This window comes from Plecotus auritus (assembly GCF_963455305.1).
Source record: "Plecotus auritus genome assembly, chromosome: 3".
NCBI lineage: Eukaryota > Metazoa > Chordata > Mammalia > Chiroptera > Vespertilionidae > Plecotus > Plecotus auritus.
The window spans coordinates 131,467,204-131,491,089 of NC_137772.1; the positions used below are offsets into that span (position 1 = coordinate 131,467,204).

General features: G+C 44.8%; 1 protein-coding gene across 1 annotated transcript in view; it reads left to right on the forward strand.

Moving 5' to 3' along the window:
- The first annotated feature begins 1,174 nt into the window (after positions 1-1,174).
- Positions 1,175-23,886, forward strand: part of SLC6A13 (solute carrier family 6 member 13) — a 52,697-nt gene continuing 29,985 nt past the window's right edge. Inside the window, exons 1-2 of the mRNA XM_080660334.1 lie at positions 1,175-1,256; positions 3,622-3,828. Coding sequence (XP_080516460.1) covers positions 3,627-3,828 — 202 coding nt within the window. The 5' untranslated portion in view covers positions 1,175-1,256; positions 3,622-3,626. The remainder of the gene's footprint in view (positions 1,257-3,621; positions 3,829-23,886) is intronic.

The following is a 23,886-nucleotide window of genomic DNA, read 5'->3' on the forward strand; positions in this document are numbered from 1 at the left end:
AGAGGCCTGGTGCATGAAATTCGTGCTCAGGTGCAGTTCCTAGGCCTGGCCGGCAATCAAAGTGTGAGCGTCTGCATCTGGTGTGGAAGGGCAAGTCCCAGCTTACCTCTGGGCCCTGGGCACCTGGGCCCCCGGGGCCCCGCGCACCCCCCTCCGTCTGAGTCACAGCACCCAAGTCCACATGCGGAGATGTGGTGAGCGCAGCTGGGCGCTGCAGGCCGAGGCACAGCGTGGGCCTCTGGGCTGCCCAGCAGCACTGCACGGAAGCCGGGCAGGCAGCACGCTCTCTCCTGGCTGGCCTCACAGACCGGCTCCTGTGTGAACCCACAGGGAGCCTGACCCACCCCTGAAGTCCCGGAGGCTGTGGCCTGGCTCACCTGAAAGAGGCCGCACAAGTGCAGGGCAGGCTCCTCCTGGGCGCCCAGCACCTGAGCGGGGGTGGTGGGGAGGGGAAAGGCTTCCTCGGCGCGCGAGCCCTGGCATCCTGGAGGAGGGTAACACGGGGAGTGAGAGCGAGCTCAGCAGACACCCCGCATTCTCACTGCACCTCTGTCCTGTCACTCCTGCCCCCAGGTAGCCAGTGAGGGGTCGCTGATGCCCGCCATGTTCTTCATGACCCCCTGGTGGACAGCGCACGTCATAGTGAGCGGTCGAACTCCCAGTCGAGGGGACAATTTGCATATTAGGATTTTATTATATAGGATTGTGTGTGTGTGTGTTTAGGAAGTTTTTCTCACTTCTTAGAGTTGCCATAATCTATGTATCTTTATTCTAAATCATTGTCCATTCCAAAGCATAAGCTGTAAAGAATAAGATAAATGTACTTTTAAATTAATCTGTATAGGCTTGACCAAAGGAACATCTATTCTTGCTGGATTTATAGGAACACTTGAATAGGAGAAAGGGATGGAAGGCAGGATCCCTCTGGAGAACCCACTGTCACCAAGAGGGGAAGAGCATGTGAACTCCAGGGAGGCGTGTGTGCTGCAGATAATCTCACAGGCAGTTGGCCTGACCTGCCAGGGCGTGAACACACTCCACGGGCTGTGAAATCACTCACGTGTGAGTTGTCTGGTGCCAGGGGAAGGGGGATTGTAGGAAGGGGAGGCGGGAGGGCAGAATGTGGGCTGGGCCAAGTTTAGAATTACAAGTGCCACAGGGGAGTTGGAACCACACTTTAAATAGCCAGCACCTTCCCCTTCCCCCTTAGATAATTCTTCTCCCGTGCCTGGACCTCTGGCAGCAACTGCAAGAAGGTTAGTAACATTTTCTTCTCTTCTTTTTCTGTTTCTGGGTGTCAGACTACAGGTTGGTGGGATCCACAGGACTTATAATCAAAGGGTTTTTTGATGCTCTCCTAGAAAATGTTTCTGACATTTATGTGTGACCATGCAAAGAGTATATGCTATTTTCTTTACTTTCTGAAACTTCAGTGGTTGTTGACTTAAGGGACAATATGATTTGGAGAAAGAGAATCCTAGATTGAGAGGGAAGACATTTGGGTTTAATGCTAAGAAAATGAAGGCTTTCTTCTCTGTGAAATGAGTTAAGATTGAAGAACATAAAAAGTTTGATAGTATTGAAAGAAAAGAAAAATTTAAATTCCTGTGCTTCTACTAAGTGATTTAATCCTTATAGCTAAGTATATCCTATCATTCTCACTGTCAGGGATGAGCAAACTAAGTACTTCTTTTTTCCTGAAGTCAGGCAGTAAGTGCTATGGCTCAAAGCTAGAACCTGAATCCAGGCTTGTTTGACTCTATTCCTAATGTCCTTTCAACCGCACGAGGCTACCTCTGAGAAGCAGAACCTTAACGAGGCCAAGGGACCCAGGATAGGGCTACTGTTTCTTATGGGATCTGGGAGGATGATGAAGTGAAGGGAGATGAATTCCACCCTCGGAAGACATCATCAGATGCTAACGGGAGGCCCAGAACCAGCGCAAGACATTAGGCAACCTTCTCTAAATGACTGAAGAATCGTCTTGGAACCAGCTGCTTGCGTTTCTCCTTCTTATTCCACTAACATCCTCTGGAGTCCATTCCCTATTTATCAAATAAACAAAGGTCTACTGTTTCCTGATGTTCTGGATCCCTCGGAGAGTCTGTGCCCAGCTGGGGCTCCTGCTGAGAAAGTTCCGCTAACAAGAACTTTTCTTGAGGTATAGGAAAAAGTCCATTTGCCCACTTTTCTGGAAAAGGAGCTACTGTATACTATCAGGGGAGAGTCATGAGAAGATGCTTATATTCAACATGCTGATAAATCTAGGCAGCCAACGTAATCAAGGAATGTAATTGAAAAAACAGGAACAGAGTGGGTTTAGGTCCTGGCTGTGCAATTACCAGCTGTATGGCAGCCGACACGCTGTTTAACCTCTTAGAGCCTCAGTCTCTGCATTTACAAAGCAGAGTAACACTGCTTACATCTCAGGGTTGTTGTGTGGATTAATGAGATAAATGTATGTAAAGAGCTTTTCCCATAGTAGTTGCTCGCCATATATGAACCACATCCAGTCTTATCCTCAGTCCCAATAAGAGTCTAGAATAGAGCAGTGAAGGATTTAGAATTCTTGTTCTTTATTCATTTTGCGTTGTCTTCTCTACTGTAACAGTTTCCTTCATTTGTTTTCACCCAAAAAGAAAAGCACCCAGAGTTCATCTTTTCCTTTGGCTGATTTCAGAGAGAGATGGAGGAAGTAGCTGGAAAGATCAGCTCATCTTATTTAGGGTTTCTGGTCCCACTCAACGTCTCTCATTGCTTTGAAAGGAGTTTTTAAAAAAACTGGTTTTTGAAATAAAACATGTTCTTTGATAAAAGTGTAGAAAATATAGATAAGAAAAATTCCTATAATCCATGGAGAGCAAAACATTTTTCTGGACATCCTAATCTTTCAATGCATATAAATATAAAATATTTTTCCAGCATAATCATATTGTATGACCTATTTTATAACTGTTTTCATTTCACATCTTATGAACACTTTTCATTCATTATACTTTCTCCTGCAACACAATTTTTAATGATTATATAGTAGTCCATTGTGTGTATGTAACCATAATTTATTTGTCTATTTACCATTCTTAAACATTATGTACATTCTAATATTTTGGTGTTAAAAGCAATGAATATCCTTAAGCCAAAATCTTTACCCACAGTCAGAATTATTTTCTTTGAATAAATTCCTGCAACAAAAATTGGTAGTTTTGAGGATTTATAAAAATCCCATCCCTTCAATTGTCCCCAGCATACAGAATAAAGAAACTAAAGCTCATGCTACCACAGACAAGGGGAGTTGTGGGGTGGCAAGGAGAACGTAGACCATCTGGAGCCCGTGTGAGTTCTCCCATGTCCACAAATCCCAACCCAAGAGTCTGTGGGGTGGAAGCAGCATCTGTACTTCAGTATCAGCCTTTCCTCCCAGCACAGGAAAGGAATATATATTTCAGCAGCAGTCACCCAGCCTCTACCCACAGAGCTAAGGAGGACCTGGGTCTGCAGACAAGGGAGCAGGAATGCACTCTCTCCCTGTGCACTTATTCCCTTGGACATTTGCTGGTGAAGGATGGGGAGCGCTTTCCTCCCAGAGTTCCCAAGTGACAGAGTGCTCTGCTTGTTTTCCAGGTGGGATGGATAGCCGGGTCTCGGGCACAGCCAGTAATGGAGAGACAAAACCGGTGTACCCTGTCGTGGAAAAGGCAGAGGAAGATGGCACCCTGGAACGCGGGCACTGGAACAACAAGATGGAGTTTGTGCTGTCAGTGGCCGGGGAGATCATTGGCCTAGGCAACGTCTGGAGGTTTCCCTATCTCTGCTACAAAAATGGGGGAGGTGAGAGCCACTGCACCACCCACCAACCCTGGAAGGAGGTGTCCCCATCGCCTGCACTTACTGCCCCTCTGAGCGGTCCTAGAGACACATAGCATGCTGGAGTTGGAAAGACCCTTCCTTAGAATTCATTAAGGACACTGCAGGAGCCTGAGACCTAAACACATGGCGACTCTCCCAGGGGTGTTCTATTTTAGCATGGCATTACGGAAATAGGAGTGCAGGCTTGGAACCAGATGGACCAGAGTTTGGATTCTGGCTCTGCCACTTACTTTCGGTGTAATCTGGGGCGCATTGCTTGAGTCCTCAGAGCCTCCACTGCTGCACCTGTAAAATGGAATAGTAATACCTGAAAGGTTGCTGTAAGGCAGGGGTCCTCAAACTACGGCCCGCGGGCCACATGCGGCCCACCGAGGACATTTATCCGGCCCGCCGGGTGCCGCTGCCTGTCCTGCTTAGCCACCGACTCATCCCGGGCCCGCAGTGCACATAGGAATTTGTTCATAGTTTTTTTTTTTTTTTTAACTATAGTCCGGCCCTCCAACGGTCTGAGGGACAGTGAACTGGCCCCCTGTTTAAAAAGTTTGAGGACCTCTGCTAAGGATTAGAGACAATGTATGCAAATGCTTAACAAATGGTAGCTATGCTGAAGATGATGTGAACACCAAACTGTCCCATGATCTTGAGATTCCTTAGCCATGGCTTTGTGTCTTCCTCTATTATTCTGGTACCATGACATTCCCTAAGCCATTCACTGCCTAACACCCACCAGTGTCATAACCTTTGATTCTAGTGGCTCTTCCTTCATATATTTCCCACTGAAAATGTGTGTGTGTGTGGGGGGGGGGGGGGGGAGCATGAACTCTAACTTTAGTTCTTTGCTGGCTTCTCATTCCCCTCCATTCTCACCTCTGGGGTAACTTTGCTACCCCTACAGCAGTGGTGGTCATTTCCCGACCCTTTCAGGGAATCCCAGCTCACCTTGGGAAGCCCCAGGGGGCTTTCTCAGGTAATGATGGTTCTGGGTGAGCAGCGGCTTAGGAAGATTTCCTTGCTGATGGTTGGGCTCCCAGGTCCGGTTTTGAAGTGGGGCTGCAGTCCGAGCTGGAGGAAGGAGACATGCAGAGGCAGTCACAGGGGGATATGGTGAGGGGAGTAGTAATTTCACGGGCCACAAGGAGAGTACCCTAATGCAACACCTACCATCTTGCAGGGTGAGTAGGGGCCTCCAAAATGCATCAAGCTCAGTCTCACAATGGTTTTGGAGAGAGAGAAAACCTACAACACAGAGTGGAGGTGGGAGGAATGGGAAGAACACAGAGAGATGCTCGGAGCCCATAGGGTTATTCTCAGGATTGTGGCAATTGGGGGTTGATTGGCTCTGGGACTGGAGGCTAACTTGTATTTTTCCAGAGGGGTGGCAGGGGCGGGCAGGGGGCGGGGGGGAGTTGATATGGCTTTTCCGGCCAGGAATTTCTGGCCAGCAGCCTGAACTCACAGGACTTTGTTCAGTCTGCATTGTGAAGGAAGAAGGGAGGGATTTTCACTTTTGACCTCGCCCTGGACATCCACATGCTTGTTTAGGAACTTAGGCCTGAGCACTTTCCCTTCAGAGAACTGGGTGGAGGGAAGGGGGAGGAGGAGTCTGTGGCCTAAGCTGGGTGTTGAGACTCTCTGGAACCTCGTAACCAGCTTAGCTCTTCACATGGCAGAAAGCTTAGGCGGTGAGCAGCTTTCCCCAAGCCTCTCTGGAATTGGGTAAAGGTTGGCTTGGGAATTAGCAGAACCGGCATGAAGAGGTGGGAAAGAGTGATTCCCAGGTCTAGTGCGAGACCACTAGGTGAAGAAGGGGAAGCATAAGGCAGCAGTGAGGAGCAGCGGGGGTGTGGGGCTCACCCTGCTAGGTTGTGCTGGGCAGCGTTTGGGTCGGGGCTCTGCCTCAGGGCTTTGGGGTAAGTCTGTGCAGACCTGGGTGGAAATGCAGGCCCAGGAAGAAAAGAGTATCCAGGCCCTTGGTTTTTCACATGGTGCTTGCAGGAGAGGTGGAGACAGAAGGGTGGCTGCTGTGGCGGCTCCCTCCTGGATAGAGCCTGCCTTCCAGCACGCAGACCACGATGGACAGTGGAGACATTTCTCTTTATTGACTCCTTACACCACCAGCCACAATCCCTTCCCTTGGTCAAAGGCAGGGCCTTAGGACCCTCTTCTTTTCCCTGATGAATGATGGCAGCTGGAGGGAAGAGTTCTGAGGGGCTTTGGAGCTAGAGGCTAATGCTTAGCTTTGCTGAAGGGCATGAGTCATCGGGGCCACCTGGTGAATTAAGGAAAAGGCACCTTTGCCAAGGTAAGGGGGACTAACCAAGGATACATATAGTCATTAGAGGAACCTAGACATGCCTGTTTTTCTGGTTTTGGGTGCTCCCAGTGGTTTAACCCCTCTGTCATCATTTAACTCCCCTCACCTCCCAAGCAGCACTAGCTCTTACAGAGAATGGGCCCGAGCACTTCTTGTCATCTCCTTGTCTCTTTGTCAATAAGAGACTGAGTCTCATTTTTTTTAAAAAAATTAATTAATTAATTAATTAATTAATTAATTTTGTTAATCCTCACCCAAGGATATTTTTTTTCATTGATGTTTTTAGAGCGAGTGGAAGGGAGGGAGGGAGTGGACAAAGAGAGAGAGAGAGAGACAGAGACACAGAGAAAGAGACATCGATGTGAGACACATGGAAATTAGTTGCCTCCCACATGCACCCCAACCGGGCCCAGGGATTGAGCCTGCAACCCAAATAGTTGCCAGGGAATAGAACCTGCAACCCTCCCGTGTGCAGGCCGACATGCTAACCACTGAGCTGCCTGCCAGGGCTATTTTTTTTCTTTTAATTTTATTTTTATTATTGAGAGTACTAGAGGCCTGGTGCATGAAAATTTATGCACTGGAGGGGAGGTGTCCCTCAGCCCGGCCTGCCCCCTCTCACAGTCCAGGAGCCCTCAGAGGTGGGAGGTGACCCAGCGATCAGGGGAAGGCGATGCCCCCATCACACCTCTGCTGCTGCCACTGCCAGCAGCGCAAGCCTTGGCCAGCCCTGGTTACCTGAGCCTCGGGCGGCCCTGGGCAGCTGGGGGGCTGAGGGGACTGGGGAACTCTGGAGGCAGGCATGCAGTGCTGCCCCAGTGGGGCTGAGGGGACTGGGCGCCACCATCTTGTGGCTGTGGGCACTGCCATCTTTGAGGGCGTGGCAGTCAATTAGCATATTCCTTCTTTATTAGATAGGATTATAGATGTCCCCCCATTTTTCCCCTTTGGCCCCCTCCGACTGGTACCTCTTTATGACAGGACCCTTTGCTGCCACTGTGAGGAAGGAGGGGGAAAGAATGGAGACCATTTAGATTGGTTTGACCCCTTTTCTCCTGGTGGAGTTGTTTTATTTAAACCTGTGGTCCTCAGATTGGGGCTTGGGCTCTCAGCGGGTGAGGGGGATGTTCTGAACAAGTTCTGGAGAAGGATGCTGGGGTACTGTGGGGGTACTGTGCTCAGGAACGTGTGCTCTCAGCCTGCCTCTGATAGCACCCATCCCCGTTCTCTGTCATAGCTTTAAATAGCTGCTTTTGTGCTTTGGGGTGAGGATAAGCTAGAAACTTTATTATAATTAATATTTGTTCAGTGGCGAGGTCAGGGATGAAAAATTCCCCAAAACATAATTTTAGTTCCAAACTAGGAATATAAGTGATGTCTCCTTCTGTTCCCTGAAGCTCTGACATTTGGTAGATCCAATCTGAAGTGAGTTCCAGAGCAGGAAAAGGGCTGAGGCAAGATTATGATCAAAGAACAGGTAAACATTATACATTGTAGCTGTAAACCAGAGAAGCTGAGAAAGTGGTATAAAGGCCACCTGCCCTGACCGGGTGGCTCAGTTGGTCGGAGTGTTGTACTGTACACAAAAGGTTGCAGGTTCCATTCCTACTCAAGGTGCATATGGGAGGCAACAGATTGTTTCTCTCTGTCTAAAAAAAAAAAAAAAAAAAAAAAAAAGAAGAAGAAGAAAGAAAGAAAAAATAAGAAAGAAAAAAGGAAGCCCATCTGAAATCAGAAGCCACTGGCAGGGTTTTTAGGGAGAGAGATGGGAGGGATGCCTGCTCCAATGTCCTAGCCCAGTGGTCGGCAAACTCATTAGTGAACAGAGCCAAACATCAACAGTACAATGACTGAAATTTCTTTTGAGAGCCAAATTTTTTAAAAACTTAAACTTCTTCTAACGCCACTTCTTCAAAATAGACTCGCCCAGGCCGTGGTATTTTGTGGAAGAGCCACACTCAAGGAGCCAAAGAGCCGCATGTGGCTTGTGAGCCGCGGTTTGCCAACCACAGTCCTAGGCAAACACCCTCCTTCCAGGACCTGTGGCCAATCCACTCTAAGCACCTGCCTCATCCTAATGGCTTTCTAGAGTTTCCAGTCTCAGTCAGGTGCCCCATCACATAGCCAAACACCCTGACCCTGACCCTGTCATTCAGTAATAATTACTGAGTACCTAACATATGCCAGGAATTATTCTATGTGGTTGGGATGCATTTATAAACAAAAAGACCAATTCACTGTCCTTGTGGACTTATAGTCTAGAAGAGGGAGACAGACAATAAACATAGGAAATAGGAAAGGTATACAGCCTATCAGAAGTTAATGAGAGCTATGGAAAAAGACCAAGTAGAGCTGGGTAAAGGGGATCAAGAGTGTGGGTGGGCTGGTCACATTGAGAACATTGGAGCAAAGGCTTGCTGTGGTGGGAGAGTTGGCCATGTGGTATGGGGGCAGGGGAGGAGGGAGTGCTTCAAGCAGAGGAAACAGAAGGTTTAATGGTCCTAAAGCAAGAGGCTGACTGGCTTGTTTGAGGAGCTGCAGAGAGGGGAGTAATTAGAAGGTGAGGTCAGAAAAGCAAAGAGAATGAAGTGGCAGACTTTGTAGGGCCTTGTCAGCTTTTGTAAGACTTTGGCTTTTCCTCAGTGACATGCAGAGTCATAGCAGAGTTTTGAGCAGGACTGGCATGATCTTACATTTTATTTATTTATCCATTTATTTTTATTTATTTATTTTTAACATTTAAGGAACAATATTCTTTTTTTTTTCTTTTTAAAAATATTTTTTTATTGATTTCAGAGAGGAAGGGAGAGAGATAGAGAGATAGAAATATCAATGATGAGAGAGAAGCATTGTTTGGCTGCCTCCTGCACATCCCCTACTGGAGGGGATCAAGCCCCCAACCCAGGCATGTGCCCTTGGCTGGAATCAAACCTGGGACCCTTTAGTCCGTGGGCCAACACTCTATCCACTGAGCCCAACTGGCTAGGGCATGATTTTACATCTTATCTAATAAAAGAGTAATATGCAAATTGACTGTCACTCAAACACACAAGATGGCTGCCCCTATGTGGTCAAAGATCCTGCCCCCATGTGGACACAAGATGGCCACCACAAGATGGCCAGCAGGGGAGGGCAGTTGGGAGGGACCAGGCCTGCAAGGGAGGGCCGTTGTGGGCAATCAGGCCAGCAGGGGAGGGCAGTTGGGCGGGACCAGGCCTGCAAGGGAGGGCAGTTGGGGGTGATCAGGCCTGCAGGGAAGGGCAGTTGGGGGAGACCCAGGCCTGCAGGGGAGAGCAGTTGGGGGGGACCAGGCCTGCAGGGGAGGGCAGTTAGGGGCAAACAGGCTGGCAGGGGAGCAGTTAGGCATCAATCAGGCTGGCAGGAGAATGGTTAGGGGGTGATCAGGCTGGCAGGCAGAAGCGGTTAGGGGCAATCAGGAAGGCAGGCAGGTGAGCAGTTGGGAGCCAGCAGTCCTGGATTGTGAGAGAGATGTCCGACCGCCCATTTAGGCCCGATCCTAAACGGGCGGTCAGACATCCCCTGAGGGGTCCCAGATTGGAGAGGGTGTAGGCTGGGCTGAGGGACACCCCCTCCCACCGTGCACGAATTTTGTGCATCGGGCCTCTAGTTTTAAAATAATCTCTCTGGCTGCTGTGTTGAGAACTAATTATAGGGAAGTAAGGGCAGAAGCAGACCACTTTCAGCCTGAAGGCCCATGTTCTGAGACACCCAGGATTTGGGGATTTGAGAAAAGCCAACAAAAGAGACAGAGTAGAAACCAGCAACGGAGAAGGAAAACCAAGAAAATGAAGGGTTTTGGAGGCAAGTAAAGCAATGCTCGCAGGGAGGATGGAGAGCGAACTAACCAGATGCCACAGATAGTTTAAGAAAGCTGAGAAATGAGAATCGATGATTACATTTAGCATTGTGACTTTGTAAGAACAGTTACAGTGGAGTGTGGAGCAAAGACTGATTTAAGATTGTGGGAGAGAGAAGAATTGAAAGTAGGAAGTATGGGTTATTTAGGCAAAACTCAGGAGTAGGTGAAGTTTGTCTCTTCTCATGGTAGTCTTCCTCCTGGGGGCAAGTAAGCCAGTCTGAGTGCTGTTCTACATAGCGGTAACCGCGTGCCCTGCGTGTCCGGCAGTGGTGGGGACGGGTGATGACTGACGAAGTTGCTGTGAAGCTGCACATTTGAATTATTTTCCATGCTCTCCATCCTCAACTTCCTGGAGGGAAAAGCAAACATAATCTTCCACCAGGGCCTGTCCCCCTAAAGCTCTGGCCATAGGGATGGGGAGACTGGATCACCTGAGGCCCACTGTGGGAAAGGTGGTAGGAGAGGGTTTAGGCAAGACGATTTGAATCTGCCAGGAGGGAATTTAAATTACTTGCCTGCCAATCTCAGTTCAGACAAAAGAAAATCATCTGCCAACTATTTTATACTGAATTTCTTAGTCCAGGTTGCTAAAAACCAGTGGCAGAGGTCACCTGTGCTGAGAATCTTTTGTTTTTGCAAGTCATAGACCACCAGCTGGAGACCACCTCATGTTAGGACAGGTGCTCCCCTCTTCCTTGCCCCGCTTCCCACCCTTCCCTCTCATCTTCAGTCCCTGAACACCCAGGACCTGGGTGCTTCAGAACATGGGCCTTTCAGCAGGAACCTCTCTAGCTCCTTGGATCCTGGCTGCCAGCTGACTGAGTTCTTCAACACCCAGAATGGACCACCACAGATGGACCACAGCTGGACCTCTCAGAACTAGGGCTCTTGAGGGTAAGGACTGTGGGGGAAGGGCAGCAACAGAGTAAACCTCAGCTCTAACTGGAGGGAGAGAGCACCTAGGGACACCACTGTAAAGGGGACTAAATGACACCCGGCATCAGGGGACACTGTGCTCCTTGATGCTCCTTGACATCTTTTCATGTGATGTTGAGCATCTTTTCAAAGAGAAGCAAGGAGCACATTTCTTTCTGTAAGAGTAATAGTAGCATGTGACAATTTGGTGCCACTTTGAGTTAATTACTGACGCTCAGTATTGGACAGACTAGTGTACATTACAGCATAAATGATGTATGCTCATTGTTGTGTTGCTCATGTGGACTATCATCAGTTTATGTCTTTAAAAATGTCACCTGGAATATTACAGGTGACACTACATAGTGTGCTTTTGAGAAGGGTGGCCCGCAGAGTGATGTCTTTCTAGGATGAGCATGTGGTCTCTCCCATCCCATGGGGAAGAGTGCCAGGGCCTTTTAGAATTTGGGGAAGGAGATGAACATGGTGGATATGGGGGGCAGCAGGTAGCTGTGAATGCCAACCTCTAGCTCCAGTACTAACTCCATCTTTCAGTGGTGGTGACTGGGAAAAAGCCAGAGTGTGTCTCAAAGGACTCCATGGTCTGCACTTGGGCCCCTCTAGGGCTCCATCCTGTCCCTCACTCCTTCCCCACTTTTAGGGCCAGTGGCTTTGCTTGGTAGGTGTGGACCTTGTCCCCTGGGGCAGGTTGCCCAGGTGCTCAAGGAGGCAGAGGAGTAGGGAAGCAGAACCGACCACAGGACCCACGGCAGTTAAACATTGACTCGGCTTCTTGGGAATGAGCAGGTAGCATAAAGATGGAGAGAAAGGCCTTGTGTTGGGCTGAAAACTCACCTCTCTCTCTTCTTTCTCTGCAGTGTTTCCAACTCTCAGCAGTAACTGTTCATATCACCTACTGCGTTATCTTTTCCTTAATTTCCCCCTCCTGCCTTGGATGATTTATATACTTATCAGACTAAATTGTTTATGATTTTAATTCCTTTGCCCTTGTGGTAACTAAGTGCTTCCCTCAGTGCCTGAATTATGGATGCAGAGATATGGGCAGTTAATAACTAGTGAACTCTACCCCATAGACTTTTGTTTTAAACAGTTTTATTAAGGTATAATTGACTTACAATAAATTGTACATATTTAAACTGTACAATTTGATAAGTATTAACACATGTATACACCCTTGAAACCATTGCCACAGTCAAGGTAATACACATATCCACCACTCCCCCATATTTCCTCCTGTCCATTTCTCCCACCTCTGACCTCTGCTACCCTATCCGAATGTCACCACAGACCTGATTTTTGAACTATACATATATATCACACTGTCATTTTAATTTCCATTTCTTTAATGGCTAATAATGTTGAGCATCTTTTCATGTGCTTTTGTGAACCCATATATCTTCTTTGATGAAAACCGTTCAAATCTTTTGACCCTTTAAAAAAATGGTTATTTGTTTTCTTACTATTGAATTTTGAGACTTTTTAAATATTCTGGATACAAGTTCCTTATCAAATATGCATTTTGAAAATACTTTTTCTCATTCTGTCTTCTTTTTTTTTTTTTTTAATATATTTTATTGATTTTTTACAGAGAGGAAGGGAGAAGGATAGAGAGTTAGAAACATCGATGAGAGAGAAACATTGACCAGCTGCCTCCTGCACATTCCCTCCCGGGTATGTGCCCGCAACCCAGGTACATGCCCCCGACTGGAATCGAACCTGGGACCCCTCAGTCCGCAGGCCGACGCTCTATCCACTGAGCCAAACCGGTTCGGGCTCATTCTGTCTTCTTTTTTCATATTATGAAAACTATATTTCAGTTTCAAAGATTTGACAAGTTCTTTTAGAGTGTCTTTCATCATTAGATGAAAAATTTCAAACTTCACAATCTTCTGCCAAGTAGGACTGGATGTCACTCACTGGTTTGAGGCCGAACCCATTTCAAGGCACGTAATGGTGGGATGGTAAAACGTGCAGTCAGGTCTTGTACACTGACTGTTAAATCTGCAGTGTTGCGGATGATAGAAGGGACATTCCATTTTCTTACAAGCAGAGAAGTAACGGCAGAGCTGACTGCTAGAAGATGGTGTAAGTTTCTTTTCCAAAAGTTTTCCCCGCAATACTCATTTTTTCCTGAGTTGTTTCTGAAGATGGGACTATCTTTTCTAAGCTGTTAAGCACTTCTGGTTCACACAAATGTCCTGTCTCATATACCCGGCTGTTCTGTATACCGAGTTGCTTGGCAGCATGAATATTGTTTTGCTGCTAATGAGATTGCTGTTTAAGTGAACACCAACCACTATCTGCAGTTCAACTTGCAGATGATCAATAAATTTCAACAGAAGGCTGAAAAGAACCCTCTGTGTCATTGTAGGTTTTTTCCTAAGATAAGGATTCTCCTGCACAAAATTGAGGTCTTCGTTGGTGTAGTCACTTGGTTCCAGCTTAATATCAATCGCACCTTCAGAGGCTGCTGGCTCCACCCGAAGTTTCGCTGTTGCCCTTAGTCGGGTTGCAGCATCATCATCGTACATCTGTCTGACATTAGTGGTGTTCTGCGTCTGCAAACTTGAAAAAACTCTGGAATCTGTTTTCTGAGGTCTCGTGCTAGAAACTGCCAGGGGTGGCAGTGCAGCCGTCTCTCATCTCCCCAACTGACTGCTCTTGTTTGAAGGCACACTACTATAGAATATGCTGGTGTCAGAGGACTATAGACTCGAGGGGTTAGTTGTAATGGAGTAAAGTTTATCTGGTACACCATGGAGCTATAGGTGAATTGAATTGTATGGTTCCCTAGACACAGGGACAGGTCCTGACTTTTCTTGTTGGTCACCATCACCATAATGTAATAAGGACATTCTTCATTGAACTATGGCAGATGCAAATGCCAGAAGACCTCAAACATCCCATATGCAACATAATTCAACATAAACTCCTAATTCTTGAAATTTTCCCTATTGGCACTCCGGATCTCGCGGATGATCTCGGTGCCCATCTTCAGGGCTGCGAGCTCAGCACTGCTGCGTGGTGCTTCGCTTAGCCAGCCTCAGCCCGCTCCCCGCAGGCCTGCAGCCACAACTGCTGCCACTTCTGGCTATTTTTTTCTCTTTTCTTCCTTCCTTCCTTCCTTCCTTCCTTCCTTCCTTCCTTCCTTCCTTCCTTCCTTCCTTCCTTCCTTCTTTTTTTTTTAATTTTTATTGATTTCAGAGAGAGGAAGGGAGAGGGAGAGGGAGAGATTGAAAGATCAATGATGAGAGAGAATCATTACAGTAATCAGCTGCCTCCTGCACGCCCCCTACTGGGGATTGAGCCTGCAACCCAGGCACGTGCCCTTGACCGGAATCGAACCCGGGACCCTTCAGTCCACAGGCCAAGGCTCTATCCATTGAGCCAAACTGGCTAAGGCTGGCTCTGTTTTTCTTAACAGCGTCTTTGGAAGTGTAGAAATTTAAATTTTTTATAAGTTCAGTTTAATAAATTTATTCTTCTATGAATCATGTTTTTGGTGTCACAGGAAAGAAATCTTTGCTTACCTAAGCTTTTTTCCCCCCTAGAAATGTCATAGTTTTAGGTCTCACTTTTAGCTCTATATGATAATGAAGATATGGATTAAAGTTCATTTTTTTGAGTTCATGAATATCCACTTTTTCCAGCATCATTTATGGAAAAGATTATCTCTTCCCCCCCCATTAATTGCCTTTACAACATTGTTGAAAATCAGTTGTCCAGCTCTGGCTGGTTTGGCTCAGTGGATAGATCGTTGGTCTGTGGACCCCTGGTTGGATTCTAGTCAAGGGCATATACCTCGGTTGCAGGGTCTCAGCCCTGGTCGGGGGTATGCCGAAGGCAACCAATTGATGTGTCTTTCTCACATCGGTGTTTCTCTCTGTCTCTCCCTCTTCTTTCCACTCTCTCTCTCTAAAAAAAAAAAAAAAAAAAAAAAAAAAAAATCAATGAGAAAAATATCCTTGGGCGAGGATTAAAAAAAAAAGAAATCAGTTGTCCATATACGTTTGGGTGTGTTGTTGGACTGTATTCTGTTCTATTGAATTGTTTATTTTGACACCTACACCATACTGTCTTGATTACTATAGCTTTATAATAATACTAGAGGCCCGGTGCACAAAATTCATGCATGGGGGGGGTGTCCCTCAGCCCAGCCTGCACCCTCTCCAATCTAAGACCCCTTGAGGGATGTCTGACGGGCACTGGGACATCCCTCTCACAATCCAGGACTGCTGGCTTTTAACTGCTCGCTTGCCTGCCTGCCTGATTGCCCCTAACTGCTTCTGCCTGCCAGCCTGATCACCCTCTAACCACTCCCCTGCCAACCTGACCGATGCCTAACTGCTCCGCTGCCGGCCTGATTGCCCCTAACTGCCCTCCCCTGCCAGCCTGGTGGCCCCTAACTGCCCTCCCCTGCAGGCCTGGTCGCCCCCACCTGCCCTCCCTGCCGGCCATCTTGTGGCGGCCATCTTGTGTCCACATGGGGGCAACCATCTTTGACCACATGAGGGCGGCCATCTTGTGTGTTGGAGTGATGGTCAATCTGCATATTACTCTTTTATTAGATAGGATGAAAATAAGCCTAAAACTTAGTTCTTCTTCTTCATAGTTGTTTGGCTATTTTATTTCCTTTGCATTTTCATATGAATTTTAGAATCAGTTTGTCAATTTCTGCAAAAAAGTGTTATGGAATTTTGACTGGGATTATAGGGAATCTATAGATCAACATGGGAACAACTGACATCCAAGTAACATTGAGTCTTCTGACCCAGAAATAGAAGGGAACTATGCCTCACCATTTATTTAGGTCTTTAATTTTCTCTCAGCAATGGTTTGCAGTTGTGAGTGTACATATCTCAATCTCACATCTTTTGTCAGATTTGATCCTGATGCTGTTATGAATGATATTATTTCTTAAACTGAATTTATTATTTTTTGGTTGCTAGTATATAGACATACAATGGATTTTTGTATGCTGATCTTGCATCCTGCAACCTTGCTAAATTAACTTATTGATTCTAGCAGCTCTTTGGTACATTTCAAAGGATTTTTCCATTCTTTTTAAAAACACTTCATTGAGAAATGATTGACACAAAAAAAGCTGTGCATATTTAATGTACACAACTTGATGAGTTTGGAGGTAATACCTATCATCTCCAAGAGTTTCTGTTTGCCGTCTTTTATTTTTAGCCTCACCTAAGGATGTGTTTTGTTTTTAATTGATTTTTAGAGGGAGGAAGGAAGAGAGAGAAACATGGATGTGAGCGAGAAACATCGATTGGCTGCTTCCCATATGCAACCTGTACCAGGGATCTAACCCACAACCTAGGAATGTGCCCTGACCGGGAAGTGAACCCAAAACCTTTTGGTGCACAGGATGATGCTCCAACTAACTGAGCCATCCGGCCAGGCCCTATCTGCCCTCTTTTAATTTTTTTGGTGATAAGAACACAACATAAGATTTACCTTCTTGGTAAATTTTTAAGGAAACAATGCAATATTGTTAACTACAGGCACTATGGTATATAGTAGATCTCTAGGACTTACTCATTTGCATAACTGAAACTTTGTACCCTTTGACCAATGCCTGGCTCTCTGTTTCCCCCTTTCTCAGCCTCTGGTAACCACCATTCTACTCTCTGTTTCTATGAGTTTGACTACTTTATTTTTTTATTTTTAAAATATATTTTTATTGATTTCAGAGAGTAAGAGAGAGGGATAGAGAGATAGAAACATCAATGATGAGAGAGAATCATTGATCGGCTGCCTCCTGCACACCCCCTATTAGGGATTGAGCCTACAACCCAGGCATGTGCCCTTGGCTGGAACTGAACCTGAGACCCTTCAGTCCGCAGGCCGACGCTCTATCCACTGAACCAAACTGGCTAGGGCAAGTTTGACTATTTTAGATTCCAAAGGACTTTATACATAGACTAGGGGCCCAGTGCACGAATTTGTGTACCTTGAAAGGAACTGTGGGCCGCAAGGCTGCGGTGGGTCCAGGGGCGGGTCTTGGCCCATCCTCCGCACCTCTGCCCTGCCCCATCTGCTGCGGCCCTGGTCCCCTCTCTATTGGCAGCCCTGCTCCTGCTGTCACTGCTCCCACATGCTGGCAGCGCTGGCCCTGCTCGCACCCGCTGACAGTGCAGAGCAGCTGGGGCTAGCGCCAACAGCCAGTGCAAGCAGCAGCTCTGGAGCCTGCTATGGTGTGAGTGGGGCCATCGCTGGCAGTGGGTGAGAGCGGCAGCTCCAGTGCTGTCAGCGGGTGCGAGCAGCAGCTGCTGGCCCCAATCACCCTTCAGGAGCAGGGGAAGGTGGAGAAGCCCTGAGGGATGAGATCGGGGCTGGCAGCCACCGCTTGCACCTGCTGACAGCTCCGAGTGATCGGGGCTGGTGCTGGGCACCGGCAGCATGTGTGAGTGCAGGGCTGGACTGCGGCTTGCAGGAGCAAAGAATTTTCAGTAACCACCAGAGGCTTGCCCCTATGACAGCGACCGGCGCCCCACCTGCCCTCTCTCACCAGCTCCACCATCCCACGGCGGCTGATGCCTGCCATGTTCTGCTCACACCCCCTGGTGGTCAGCGCATGTCATAGCGACCGGTTGTTTGGTTGTTCATTTGTTCTGCTGTTTGGTCTATTTGCATATTAGGATTTTTTATATATATACTAGAGGCCCGGTGCACGAAATTCATGCACGAGAGGATTCCCTCAGCCCAGCCTGCACCCTCTCCAATCAGACACCCTTTGGGGGACATTCCTCTCACAATCTGGGACCGCTGGCTCCTAATCGCTCACCTGCCTGCCTGCCTGATCACCCCTAACCCCTCTGCCTGCCTGCCTGATCACCCCTAAACCCTATGTCTGCCTGCCTGATCGCCCCTAACCTCTCTGCCTCTCTGCCTATCATCCCTAACTGCCTCTGCCTGCCTGCCTGATTGCCCTAATCACCTCTGCCTGCCTGCCTGATCACCCTTAACTGCTCCTCTGCTGGCATGATTGCCCCCAACTACTCTCCCCTGCCAGCCTGATTGCTCCTTACTGCCCTCCCCTGCAGGCCTGATAACCCCCAACTGCTCTCCCCTGCTGTCCTGGTTGCCCCCAACCGCCCTCCCCTGCCGACCTGATCGCCCCTAACTGCCTCTGCTTCAGCCCCCACCACCATGGCATATTATCTTTTTATTAGTATAGATTATTATGTCATTTGAGAATAAAGCAGTTTTATTTCTTTTCCAATCTGAATAACTTTTAATTCCTCTCTTGCCTTTTTGCCTTGGCTAGAATCAATATTTATAGAAACAATGTTGAATAGAAATGGTAAGAATAGACATCTTTGTCTTTTTCTTGATTTTAAGAGTTAAGCAGTCACTCACTATTAAGCATGATGTTATCTGTAGTTTTTTTGTAGATGCCCTTTATCAGGTTGAGGAATTTCCCTTCTACTCATCATTTGCTAAAGGTTTTCTTTCTTTTCTTTTTTCTTTTAAACAGAAATGGCTGTTAGATTTATTAATATTATAAATTACATTGTTTTTTAAATGTTAAAACAATCTTGTATTCCTGGGGTAAACCCCACTAATGTAATGTATTATTCTTTTTATATATTGTTAGATTTGACTTGCTAAAATTTTGTTTAGAATTTTTGCATCTATGTTCATATAAGGTATTGGTCTGCACTTTTCTTTTCTTGTAATATCTTTGCTTTTGTTATGAGGAAAGTGCTGACTTCATAGAATGAGTTGGGAAGCATTTCTTCTTTTTAAATTTTCTGGAAGAGTTTGTGAAGAATTGGTGTTATTTACTCCTTAAATGTTTGGAGAATTCACTAGTGAAGTCATTTGGGCCTGGAGTTTTCTTTGTGAGAAGGTTTTAAACAACCAAAAAAAATTATTTAATAGAAATAGGGCTATTGAGATTACCTATGTTTTCTTGAGTAAGCTTTGATAGTTTGTATTTTTTAAGAAATGTGTCATTTTACCTAAATTGTTACATTTATTGACATAAAGTTATTCATATATTTTCTTATTATCCTTTTAATATCAATAGAATCTGTACTGATGATACATCGTTCATTTCTCATACAGGTAATTTGTATCTTCTAGAAGTTTATCAATATTATTGATTCTCTCAAAGAAGCATTTTTTTTTCATTGGTTTTCTCTGTATTTTCCTGGTTTTCTATTTTATTGATTTCCACTCTGATTTTTACTATTTCCTTCGACTTATTTACAGTTTCATTTGCTGTTATTTTTCTCATTCTTAAGGTGGAAGCTGAAATCATTGTTTTGAGACTTATCTTATTTTATAATAACATTTGGTGCTATAAATTCTCCCTCTAAGTACTGCTTTAGCATCATCGCACAAGTTTTGATATGTTGTGTTTTCATTTCATTTGATTTAAAATACTTTCTTATTTTCTTTTTGATTAGCTCTTTATAACTTGGGTTATTTAGAAGTGTGTTACTTCATTTCTAAATATTGGGGAAATTTCCAAGTGTATTTGTCTTATTGATTCCTAATTTAGTCAGAGAACATACTTCGTATGACTTGAATCCTTTGAAACTTATTGAAATTTGTTTTGTGGCCCAGAATATGGTCTATCTTGGTAACTATTTCAGGGGTACTTGGAAATCATGCTTTTGTTGGATAGTGTTTTATAAATGTCAAGTAGGTCAAGTTGGTTGATGTGGTTTTCAAATATTTCATATTCCTATTGATTTTCTATCTACTTGTTTTTATCAATTATTTAGAAAGAGATATTGAAATTTTAAACTTTAATTAGGAATTATTTATTTTTCCCTGTAGTTTTAGCATTTTTGCTTCATGTATTTTGAAGCTCTATAATTAGGTACATATGCATTTAGGATTGTTATGTCTTCCTGATTAATCTACCTCTTTATCATTATGAGCTGACCTTCTTTACCTCTGGTAATAGTCATTGCTCCAAAATCTATATTATGTTATATTAATATAAACACTCCAGCTTGATTTTGGTGAGTATTAGCCTAGCAAATATTTTGCCACCCTTTTACTTGGAATATTCATGTCTTGATACTTAAAATGCATTTCTCCTGCCTGGCTGATGTGGTTCAGTGGTTCAGCATTGACCTATGAACCAGGAGGTCACGATTTGATTCCCGGCCAGAGCACATGCCCAGGGTTGCGGGCTCAATTCCCAGTGTGGGGCATGCAGGAGGCAGCCGATCAATGATTCTCTCTCATCATTGATGTTTCTATCTCTCTCCCTCTCCCTTCCTCTCTGAAATCAATAAAAATATATTTTAAAGAATGAATTTCTCCCAAGCAGCATATAGCTGAGTCTTGCTAGTTATTTATTTACTAGAGGCCTGGTGCATGGATTCATGCACTGGTGGGGTCCCTCAGCCTGGCCTGCGCCCTCTCGCAATCCAGGACCCCTCGGGGGATGTAGTAGTGCACAAAGCAGCAGGCGCCGGAGAAGAGCCCGAGCCCGGGCCAGGCGCATGCTGCTCCCACTCATCCTGGCTCTGCTGTGCCTGCCGCCACCGCTTGGTAGTGCTGCCACGGAGGCGGGAGAGGCTGGCACTATCGCAGCTGTGCTCACCAGCTGTGAGCCTGGTGTCTGGCTCACGTCAGTCAGCTCAGCGGCGCTCCCGCTGTGGGAGTGCACTGACCACCAGGGGGCAGCTTTTATGTTGAGCATCTGCCCCCTGGTGGTCAGTGCAAGTCATAATGACCAGTCAAACGGTCAACCAGTTGAACGGTTGACCGGTTGTTTAGGATTTTATATATACAGATTTACTAGAGGCTCGATGCACGGATTCGTGCACTGTGGGGTCTCTCAGCCTGGCCTGTGAGGATTGGGCAAAAACTGGCCCAGTGGATGGATTCATCCAGGGCATGTCCGGCCCATCTCGCCCAGTACTGATTGGCCAGACTCTAGCAGCAAGCTAACCTACCAGTCGGAGCATCTGCCCCCTGGTGGTCAGTGTGCATCATAGCGACTGGTCAAATGGTCGAACAAATGGTCAGACACTTAGCATATTAGGCTTTTATTATATAGGATTTTTTAAAAAACAATCTGACAATCTCTACTCTTTATTTTGGATATTTAGACTACTTACATTTAAATGCACTTATCCAGCTCTGACCAGTTTGGCATAGTGGATAGAGCATCGTTCCATGGACTAAAGGGTCCTAGGTTTGTTTCCACCGGCAATCAATCAGTATCTCTCTCTCATGTCAATGTTTCTCTTTCTCCCTCCCTTCCAAATTAAAATAAATAAATAAATAAATAAATAAATAAATAAATAAATAAATGCAATTATCCATATAGTTAAGTTTAAATTTTTAAACATTTTATTTTTTTCAATTACAGTTTACACTCAATAGTATTTTGTTTTAGTTCCAGGGTTACAGCATAGTGGTTAAACAAATTATCAAGTGATTCCCCTGATAATTTTAGTACCACCTGGCACCATACATAGTTATTACAATGTTATTGACTGTATTCCCTATGCTATGCATTGCATCCCCATAACTATTTTGTAATTACCAATTTGTTAGCTAAGTTTAAATTAGTCATTTTACTATTTGTTTTCTATTTGTTCTATCAGTCCTTTCTTTCCCTTTTCCTCTCTTTCTGCCTTCTTTTAGATCAGTGATTTTCAACCTTTGTCATCTCATGACAGACATAAACTAATTACTAAGATTCTGCAGCACACTAAAAAATATATTTTTGCCTTAGCTGGTTTGGCTTGGTGGCTAGAGCGTTGGCCTGTGGACTGAAGGGTCCTGGGTTCAATTCCAGTCAAGTGCGCATGCCTGGGTTGTGGGCTTGATCCCCAGTGTGGGGCATGCAGGAGGCAGCTGATCAATGATTCTCTCTCATCGTTGATGTTTCTATCTCTCTCTCCCTCTCCCTTCCTCTCTGAAAATCAATAAAAATATTTAAAAAATATATATTTTTGGTCGATCTGACAAAATAAATAGATGTACTTTTGACTCATTCACATCAGATGGCTATTGTTGTCATTTTTTTATTTGACAACCTAAGGAGAAAGAGGTCAGTGCCCCTGACTAAATAGTCAGGTATTGCATGTTTTAAACATTCCTGTGGCACACTGGTTGAAAATTGCTATTTTAGATTAATTAGATATTTTTTATTATTCTATTGTCAACTTTCTTCCTTGTTGACTTATTAGCTATCCCTCTTTGTTGTGTTAGTTTAGTGATTGCTATAGGTTTTGTAATATGCATCTTTAACTTATCACAGTTTACCTTCCAATGACATACCACTTTACAAATAAGAATCTCACAATAATACACTTCCATTTCTCTCCTGGCCTTTGTGCTCTTGTTGTTATATACTTTACTTTTTCATATGTTATAAACTCCACATTATGTTGTTATTATTTTTGTTTAATAAAATAGATTTGAATAATAACAAAAAGTTCTTACATATTTACCTATGTATATAGTTAGCATTTCTAATATTCATCATTCCTTTGTGTAGATTCATATTTCTCTGTGGCATCGTTTCCCACTGCCTGAAGGACTTTCTTTAACATTTCTTCTAGTGCAGATCTGCTTACCGGTGATGGAGTCTTTCTGGTTTTGCATGTCTTAGGAAGCATTTGTTTCATTTCCACTTTTGAACAGTATATTTATTGGATATAGAATTCTAACTTGACAATTTTTTCCTTTAGAACTTTTACAAATGTGCTCCCTCATCACTACCTTCTCACTTGCATTGCTTCCAATGAGAAATACGATGTGTTCCTTATCTTTGTTCTTCTCTGCATGTGTCCTTCCACCCTTTTGGTTCCTTTTAAGATTTCTTGTTAAAAACTCTTAATTGCTGGTTTAAATAATTTGACTATAATGCCCCATGTTCACATTTCTTATTTAGGGGATCAATGGGCTTCTTGGATCTGTGAATTTATAGTTTTCATCAAATTTGGAAAAGTTTCAACCATTATTTCTTCAAAAATTTTTTTGCCCCCTCTCTTTTGTCTCCTTCAGAGCTTCAATTATAAGTATATTAGGCCGCTTAAAGTTATCCCACAGTTCACTGACACCTGTTTTTTTGTTTGTTTTATTCTCTTTTTCCTCTGTGTTTTATTTTAAATAATTTCTTCTGTGGGTCAAGTTCTGCTATGTCTAATCTCCCATTAATCCTATCCATTGTATTTTTCTTCTTTTTAAAAAATCCTCACCTGAGGACATGTTTTTCTTGATTTGAGAGAGAGAAGAAGGCAGAGGGAGAGAGAAAGAGAGAAACATTGATCAGTTCTTGCCTCACACGTGCACCCCCACCAGGCATCCAACCTTCAACCTGGGTATGTGACCTAACTGGGAATAGAACCTGTGACCCTTCCGTGCACAGGATGACACACTAACCACTTACCAACACTGACCAGGGCCATTTTATTTTTCATCTCATGCATTTTGAGGTTTATTTCTAGAAGTTTGATTTGGATCTTTCAATATATTTTCTAACTTTTTGAGCACATGAACACAACTATAATAACTATGGTATCTTTTTTTCTTTTTTTAAATAAATCTTTATTGTTCAGATTATTACAGTTGTTCCTCTTTTTTCCCCCCATAGCTCCCCTCCACCCGGTTCCCACCCCACCCTCTCCTCTTACCACCCCTCACTGTCCTCATCCATAGGTGTACGATTTTTGTCCAGTCTCTTCCCGCACCCCCCACACCCCTTTCCCCCAGAGAGTTGTCAGTCCACTCCCTTTCTATGCCCCTGATTCTATTATATTCACCAGTTAATTCTATTCATCAGATTTTTTATTCACATGATTTTTATTTATTTTTTATTTATTTATTTTTAATATATTTTATTGATATTTTTACAGAGAGGAAGGGAGAGGGATAGAGAGCCAGAAACATC